Source organism: Primulina eburnea, chromosome 9 (genome assembly GCF_022965805.1).
Source record: "Primulina eburnea isolate SZY01 chromosome 9, ASM2296580v1, whole genome shotgun sequence".
In the NCBI taxonomy this organism is placed as follows: domain Eukaryota; kingdom Viridiplantae; phylum Streptophyta; class Magnoliopsida; order Lamiales; family Gesneriaceae; genus Primulina; species Primulina eburnea.
The window spans coordinates 294,535-303,123 of NC_133109.1; the positions used below are offsets into that span (position 1 = coordinate 294,535).

Sequence of the window (8,589 nt, forward strand, 5' to 3'; positions counted from 1 at the left end):
TATAGAGACCCATTGTACAGTCATGCAGTTGCGGGCCCGCGCTCGGGGCGTGACAACATTAGCCTTTTGCCGCGGTTTAATCAAAATATATTTTGTTTGATGGATAAAAAAAAAATTTAGGGTGAGGTTAGAAATTCAAATAATTTATTGAGTATTTATTTCATATAAGTTGATGACATCTTTAATCTTTTAAAGCCAAATTTAAATTAGTTTTTTTTTTTTTTTTTGAAAAGGCTTCTAGTCTGCTCAACAATATTCAAAATTAATTTTTGGAAAAAAAATATCAATATGCAGCTATGGAAAATGTAATAATATTCTTGACTGGGCGAATGATTCCCTTAACAAGAAGAATAAATAAAAATATTTCTTTTGTTATTTTGTTTGGAATAGGATTCCATGGGCTATAGCTTGTTTGGCTAAACTTGTTGGACAAATAAGCATAATAGAATATTCGTATGGTATATTACTCCTATTTATATGAATCAATACACATGCATATTATATGCATTCACTTATCCTTAGAGCTCCGCCGCCAGCTCTCGCCGCTCCTCCACATCAACGGTGGTGTTGTATCTACATATTCAGGCGAGCGGAAGAGGAGACGAAATCCTGGGATGGATCAAATATGTACATGCTAGCGTAAATATGTAAGTATATGTCACTGATCCTAGGTGATTATCTTTGTCAAGTTTTATTTATGAGTTTTTTTACAAGAAAATTCTAATTTACTACCCCAAGTTATCTGATTTTTATTGTTTTTAGCATGACCGAAGTCGAAGTCTTGTTTAACATGTAATTTGTACGTTTTTTTTTTTGTCATGTAATCGTATGATCACGATTTTAATTCATTAATTTATTATTTTTTAATCATTGTTTCAACCGAGTGTTGAATTGTTTGGAGCTAACGACAATTTTTTTTTCTTTTTCTTCGAATTTGTGCATATTTACTAAAATTTTATATGTTAAACAACTTGTGAGTGATACTGCAACTCTGTGTTTGTGAAGGTACTGGGATGGATGGTTCTTAATATGATTTTCCTGCTTATGAATCCACTAAGTTAATTAACTTCATGGAAGGAAAAAAGACTAATTTACTAACTTCTCAGAAGATAATGTAATTAAACAATTAAACAAATTGACATTCCATTGAGATTTACTCAGATACATTGAGTTGATATTTATCAACATAATTTGATTAGAAAAAATCAGAAAAACGATACACGATTTTCATTCAAGATGGAGCCAGAAGTAGCAAGTTTTTGCTGTTGCAAGATTGGTCCACTTCCTTAAACCAGTGAGTAAGATGCAACTCTGGATGAACATCAACCAGCCTTCTCATTGCTCTCATCCCAAAATTTAGCTTGTGTTAGATTTCTTGTCGATCAAGATGCATTTTCCTCGTCCTGTAATAAACCGTCCCATTTCATAACATGATGAATTGAAACGTGTATATGATTATTTTGTTTCCATCAGTAGAAAAGGAGTTACCAGTAGATGAAGCTCCACCAGTATAGGCTTATGGAAGGGCAGATCCAACTCTTACTGGTTTGAGACTTCTTGCAGCTCTTCGGATGTACTCGAACACTAAAACAAAGAGACCGAAAAAATATATTAGGAAAATATGTATCTTCTCTGCACTTTCTGCTATGACAGATGAATTGATTGCTCTCCATAGCAAGTTCCGAGAAGATTTGGAACCTGCAAAAAGTATACATTTTTAAGGATTCTTGATCTTAAATAAGAAAGGTAAATTCGTCTGTCATTTGTACGTTTAAAGCCAGTGGTAGTGAAACCAAAAAATCATAACAGGGGCAATATTAAAAATTTTATGTTTCAAAAATTTAGAGAGGACGAATTATCATTTTTCGTTACATGTATAGAAGAAAATCTACATGTATATAGGAAATTGTTGGGCGAGTCGGTGACCACCCTTGATGTGCCCCTGTCTGCCTCAGCCACTTATTTAGACAGGTGATAGTAAAGAGGTAGAAGTTATGCATGAATAACTTACTGTTGCTTTTACTTGAAAGATTTGTCCACTCGTGTAGACTTGTATTTTCGGATGCCTTTATCAACTCGAGAAGAGCTTTATTGACCTGAACTTTCAACCAAAAGATAAAATTAAAGCATCTTATTGATATAGATTGAGTGTCATCTATGGATTCAGACAAAATATTTTGCGTGACGATATATGGATTAGCTTTTTCCTAGATGAGATTAGCATGGTTACAGGTTTCTCACAACTTTGCTTCGATTAGTCATACTTCATATCCTAGTAATACTACATTTCTGTCGACAACAAACTGTTATCACTACCTACCCGAATTGAGACACAGGATGTTAGGCAACATTGGCGCAAGAGAAAAGTTCAAACCAAAACACTAGTCTTTTAAGTGGGAGTCTTTCAGTGCTATATGCCCACTCTACAATACCTTGTCATACCAACATGGGATATATTATAAATGATAATAATAGGGAGCAGAAATGTTACCTCTTCAGTTCTCTCATGGCTCACGAGATGCCCGCCATCAAGTTCGACCATTCTTGCAGATGGATACAATTTCTCTGCAAGCCGTTTTGCATGGCACATTTGAGCAATAACATCATGTCTACACCATATGGAATAATTGTCAGTCAGTTGAGCAGAATTTTTTCTTCACTTTTTTTCTAGAAACAAGTATTTAGCATTATTTAGCTACCTTCCATGAATTACTGATATAGGAAATCCGGAAGCATGTATAGATTCCAGTTCGGTTCTTGACATTTTATGCGTCCAGCAAGCGTTTAACTGACCTTCAAATCCATAATTTGACTGCATACCTGTTGATGATATGCCCTTTACATATTCCTGCAGAATGAAAGAAATAATATAAATTGCAATTTCATTCATATGAATAAGACTTGCATTCCATTCAACAAGAAACGTGGAAAACTATAACCAAACTCTTGTATGTATATTGCGTCCACAGTGATTTGAGTTAAAATCATGACAGTCAAAGTATTTTGAACGGCCTCGAAAACAAAAATTCAACTCAGAAAGAAGAAAATACATTTAAGCTTCCAAGTACAAAGTGGTACATTGTCAGGTTTACGTACTCAAAAGTTGCTTACAAATCCTTACTTGGTATAAAATTAATCTTCTGGTCTTCAATCCAACATACTCTTCCAGATATTCCTGCAAAGAAATGAAACATTAAGTTCCAGTTGTCCAAAGAACATATTGAAAATTAATTAAAATACGACTGTGTATAGAAAAATTATAATATATAACCTGTGAGTAATGTGTATCTAAATCAACAGCAGCTCTCTGCTCAGGAGTTTTTGCCCTCAGAAAACGAAGTGCAATCGACATACTTTGGCGATCAATCTGAAAAGGGAAGAATTATTTTGACATCTAACACAAATACACCAGTTCATATGATGCACTACATAAAATTCTCAGAAATCAGAATTGACCAAAACCCTTTCACAGCTATCAACAATACAATCATCATTTGTGTTCATTTCAAAACATTCAAACGAGAGTACACCACTACGATTTTCACAAAAAAAAAACCCACATCACATATGTTAATAGGCATAGACTGTTGGTTAAATCTAAGGATGTAAAGACTCAAAATTGAACAGTCGCAATCACTTTCAAGAAACATAAATTCAAACATGAAATCATAGTCTCTGATACCATCTTAGTCATTATTTCTCTCTAAAGGTTGAGAACACTGGAGATGGTCTAATAATAATTTTATAATTAAACAAAACACAATGAAGTCAACGGCCGGCGATCATGTAAATCTTACAAAAATTTCAAAAACAAATCGTTAGAAGCTAAAGAGATCAGATCTTACGAGGAGGCCGGCATACCTTTGGTATACATTCATAACCTCCACCAGTTACATTTAGTAGAGCCAAAGATAAAACTCTTTCAGGCACCATCGAAGCCAATTTACAAGCAATCATAGCTCCTGCATCATAGAAATAAATGAGCTCATATTGACCAAGAAAGCCACTTGATGCAGAATTTTGATTCTACAGAGGTAGATTTAATATTTCGGGAACATATTCAGTAATAAAACAACAGAAACATTGTGGAACTCTCCGCTTTAAGCACTCAAAACCTATGCAGGAGATGCAAACGAATCCATAAGAAGAAAACTTATTTTTTTTTCACATTAGAACTCGAGCTCGATTTTAATTAGGTTCCTGCTCAACTCAAAACTCGAAAAACATTTGGGCTTAAATAATTGTCTGAATTCGAGTTGAATGATCAAACTCTATTCGAACAGTTGTTTCATTTGAATTTTTTTCAACAACTATCTCAACGATTGCGGCCTATAAAAGAATAAATCTCGAAGTCGACTTGACATATATTCATAGATGATCAAGGTTGACTCCACAACTTTGAATATTAAGAATTAAGTCAAATCATGTCGACTTGAAATATAACAGTAGATGATCGTGGTCGACTCAATAACTTTGAATACGAATCAAATAACATAAGAGAGAACTTTTTCAAGTGCTCTGATCGACATGATATGACTTGATCTTTAATGAGAAATCGAATTTCATTACTTCAAAAATGTTTAATATGAAAACAAACCACTAAACTCATACCCCTAAAGAGGAGAACTTGGTCAAAAAAATGCCAGCTTAAAAACTGAAAAGTCAAGAACTCACCCATTGAATGGCCAAAAACATGAGCTTTTTTCCAACCCAAGTGATCCATTAAAGCTATTGCATCACTTGCCATAATTTTTGTCCTGTTAAATTACACTTATCCTCTTCAATAACACGAAATAGTTGCAAAGATACAACTCACAAAATTTGAACCAACCCCAGTCTTAATTACTCAAGTGGGTGTGGGTCACACATAAAAATGCAATCTTGAAAAAAAAATTCAACGATCGTTTCCATTTTCCCACCAATTCATAAAAGATAAATAAGCACCAAAAAATAGAAAATAACACATAAAGTTGGAATTCATAGTATAAGGATATCAATTAAATTAAATCCATAAAAAGTAAAAAAATAGATAAACATTCATATCTAACATTGCAAGCAAATTATTAAATATCCTTAACTAAAGCTAAGATTTATAAAAGAATATAGTATATTACGTATATTGAGATTTTTTGCTGGGAATGGAGCTCCGACCCATTCCACGATTATCAAACGCGCAAACTTCCACGCCAGAACCGCCGCTGCCGCAGCTCTCATTGCCCTGATCGCCGTCCGACGATTCACTACCGTTCGGTATGGACGTTCCGACCAGAACCTTTATCTGTGGGTCCCATGAATCGTGGGTCGCAGCTAATCCTAAAGTCCACAAAAAAGATCAAAATATGAAAAATCAGCGAATAGGTAAAATTAAATCCAAAACCCATATTAAAAAACGTTGAAATGAAACAAAATTATTTGAAATAGCATATCGAGATTCTCCGTAAAAAATCCGGGAGAATGCGTTACCGATGATCATAAGAACTTTGACGGGTCCTCCACCATAGATTCTGTAAAAAATATTGATTGCATTTTCGCTGCTCGATGCTCCGCCGACGCTGCAGAACTGCATTTTTTCTTTTCTCCTTTGATTGTTTTCGGGGTGCTAATGGGTTTGATTCAGAGGATTTTGGAGAGAGGAATGGATGAAACGAGAAAGATAAGAGATTCACAAGCTGTCGGATTATATCTATATATATATATACACACACACACACACATGCGCGTGTGAACAAGTTTTGAGTTTGGTCGTCCATCTATTACGATTCTAATTTATTATTTATTTAATTTTAAATATTGAAGAAAATAGAAAATTTGTGACTGTGAGAACAAGGTGTGTGACTTTCTATTTTTATTTATTTAACTACTTTAAATTTAAATTCTATTTAAAACTTGAAGAAATTGTATGTCCTTAACTGATTTGTTACATTAGATAAAGAATATGAATATGGCTCATGTTACTCCGTGTGATGATTTTTGTAGTTCATTAACTTGTCCAAATTTGAAATTTATTCAATTGACTTATCAAATTTTGGTTGTCGTGTACTATTTTTAATTTTTGCTTATTTTAGTTCACTTGTTGACCATAAATTATAACGGTTAGTTAAGACGCTATTTTTTTCTTATACTTTGTGGTAGCGCATAAGTACCTACTTGGGTGCTAATGAGTCGGACTATCATGCTAATGAGTCTGGAGGAAGTACGTATTTATCTGCTAGTAATGTCTCACATCTCTTATATATCAGTCTTATCCTTTAACTACCGTTGACATTGTCCTCAATAGAAACAATATTAATCGTTAAGATCTAGTGTCATTTTTTTACGTCTCACTTAACCAACTAGATCAAGCGGCGCAATGTTAATAGCTTGACGAACGAAAATTTTCCAGGAAATCGTTCATATTAATATTATTCTCACTCTTATACGTTTAATCTAACGGTATTGTTATCTTAAAATATTCTGATATATCTTATATACGAGATATTAAACGGTGATTTTTTCTTTTTCGTTATTGAGAAATTATTTATTGGCTAGTTTTCGATGTAAAATTTGTGGTTTCCACATTATGAAATCTTAGCATTGAAAAAAATGGCAGATAAAAAGAGTGGTGGTAGTTGCCCTTGTCCATGGTCGGTTTTCTTTTGAATTTTTTTTTTCAAAAAAACTTTTCGATACGTTATGATATAAAATTAAACAATATCTATTATCTGAATTTCAACTAACCAAAAAAAAATATTTTTCATCCATATATATATATATATGTGTGTGAAAGGACAAAATTGAAAAATATATCAATAAAAAATTGGCATTTAAAATGGTCAACTTTGGGCAGCACAGCAGAGTCCAAATGTTAATTAACAATTAAGGAAGAAAGAGACGGAGGAAGCTAAGAACTAAAGGGTCGTTAGGGGGAGTAATTGTTTTGACGTTGCTTGCACCTCGGTATGAGTAGGTATATTGTGAGACGCTCTCACGAATATTTATCTGTGAGATGGGTCAACTATCGATATTTACAATAAAAATTAATACTCTTATCATAAAAAGTAATACTTTCAAAATTTTCCAACAGTAAAATATCTTATATCAATAAGTCAATAATCATTATTGAAGTTGTAATTAAATTAAATGTTTAATAAAATTTAAAAAAAAATTATATAAATTATCATTAAAATTTTACACACATGCATAATTTATCATTATATATAATGATTTGTGGGAGAAAAAGATAACTTTCAGATTTAGTGGCCAAGAAGAGTTTGATAGATAGGAATTGACGCGAAGGGGCTGAGTCACTTGTCTTACTCCTCTACCATCTTCGTCATACATGTGATTCCTTATCGTATATGTACATTTTGGGCAATGCCACGCCCAACAAAAATACCAGAGTTTTAGATAAACTTGAGAGGAAGAAAGTTTTATAAATGATAAAATATTTGGAATTTTTGCCCATTTCACAGTTTGACATGATGAATGCAGCAGCAACACAGGCCAAAAATTTGAAAGGTTCCACACCAGTGCAGAACTAATTTATTGATTTGACCATTTGATCGGATCTTTTCCGTTGTAATTGACGTCTGTCGGCTATTTGCAAAAGGGAGAAAAGTAAGTAAACTAATCTCCAATCTACTAAAGTAATAAGCATCGCTAGATTTAGCTTAATTATTCACCGATTGCATGGATTATCTATCCTATAGGATTCATGGAGAAGGACAAAGATGGTTGCTTCCACAACCAGGATAGGATACATAATCCATGTAATTGGTGATTTTGGTGAAGTCCCACTTTGGACCTTGATGAAGAAAAGGAATTAATATATGCAAAACTTTTTTATACTTGGACATCCTCAAGAAAATGTGTCATTAATCTGACATAGCGCATGTTTTAATTGACATGTTTCTCTAAATTCTAAACTGCAGATGTGGGCCTGTGTCGTGAGCCAATTTATTGTACAAGAATGTCGCGTCACTGCAGAAGGAGAAGTGCTTTACTTTCATGTGGACAAACCTTCGAAGCATAATGCTTATCACTCATCCTTTTACAATTCAATCGGCCTTTTCGTAAGTTAAAATATCGCGAATCCAGTCAGATATTAACCAGTCCGAAATGTCAAACGAGAATTTTTCACCTGTTCTTCTGCCTCAATATTTATTTTAGTTTATTTTCAAAAAAAAAAATTATTTTAGTTGATATCATAAAGCTGTACATCTAATATAAATGAACGGGGTAGGGACGAATCTCCTATCAAGAAGAAAATAGACTAGAAATTTAAAATATTTTCGGGTTGGGTTGAGAAATCGACCCTGTTCCCTGATTCTTTAGTATGCAATAGAATGATCTCGTGCGAGGCATTGTAATCACTTTACCCCCATTGAAGTTCTTACATGGTCTAAAAACTATGTCATCAGAGATCTTATAAACACTTGATTCACACATACACCACTTTTCAAATGAATCGACCTGTGACATAAGCATAATTACACTGTGGTTGCATGGTGAATGTGGAAATTAAATACACCCCCATGCACACGACGTACTCTAAACAACGAGCATGGATCTGTTGTGCACAACACCAGATCCATTTCCCTAAACAACAAA

The 8,589-nt window shown here is 33.6% G+C and overlaps 1 protein-coding gene and 2 long non-coding RNA genes across 3 annotated transcripts; 2 read left to right on the forward strand and 1 right to left on the reverse strand.

The window, feature by feature from the left end:
• Nucleotides 1-518: 518 nt before the first annotated feature.
• LOC140840961 (uncharacterized) lies at nucleotides 519-1,608 on the forward strand. Its single transcript, XR_012120069.1, has 3 exons — nucleotides 519-647; nucleotides 1,006-1,405; nucleotides 1,492-1,608. It is a non-coding gene; the product is annotated as an uncharacterized lncRNA (long non-coding RNA).
• LOC140840960 (uncharacterized) lies at nucleotides 1,068-5,669 on the reverse strand. Its single transcript, XM_073208094.1, has 11 exons — nucleotides 5,464-5,669; nucleotides 5,115-5,313; nucleotides 4,675-4,757; nucleotides 3,862-3,962; nucleotides 3,272-3,367; nucleotides 3,122-3,175; nucleotides 2,700-2,848; nucleotides 2,492-2,609; nucleotides 2,012-2,096; nucleotides 1,489-1,698; nucleotides 1,068-1,403 (listed from the first exon to the last, which is right to left on the reverse strand). Exons 1-10 carry the CDS (start codon nucleotides 5,564-5,566, stop codon nucleotides 1,517-1,519), a joined length of 1,170 nt encoding a protein of 389 aa, XP_073064195.1. The 5' UTR covers nucleotides 5,567-5,669; the 3' UTR covers nucleotides 1,068-1,403; nucleotides 1,489-1,516.
• Nucleotides 5,670-7,349: 1,680 nt separating this feature from the next.
• Nucleotides 7,350-8,267, forward strand: LOC140840963 (uncharacterized). Its single transcript, XR_012120071.1, has 2 exons — nucleotides 7,350-7,600; nucleotides 7,911-8,267. It is a non-coding gene; the product is annotated as an uncharacterized lncRNA (long non-coding RNA).
• The last annotated feature ends 322 nt before the right edge of the window (nucleotides 8,268-8,589 follow it).

What these genes read in the sequence shown, in the direction of transcription:
- LOC140840960 (XM_073208094.1), bottom strand. Translation starts at nt 5,566, where the DNA reads ATGCAGTTCTGCAGCGTCGGCGGAGCATCGAGCAGCGAAAATGCAATC. An exon ending in TAGATACACATTACTCACAG is followed by an intron (nt 3,176 to 3,271) that starts GTTATATATTAT and finishes ATTTCTTTGCAG; the next exon opens with GAATATCTGGAAGAGTATGT. An exon ending in TCTTTCAAGTAAAAGCAACA is followed by an intron (nt 1,699 to 2,011) that starts GTAAGTTATTCA and finishes TACTTTTTGCAG; the next exon opens with GTTCCAAATCTTCTCGGAAC.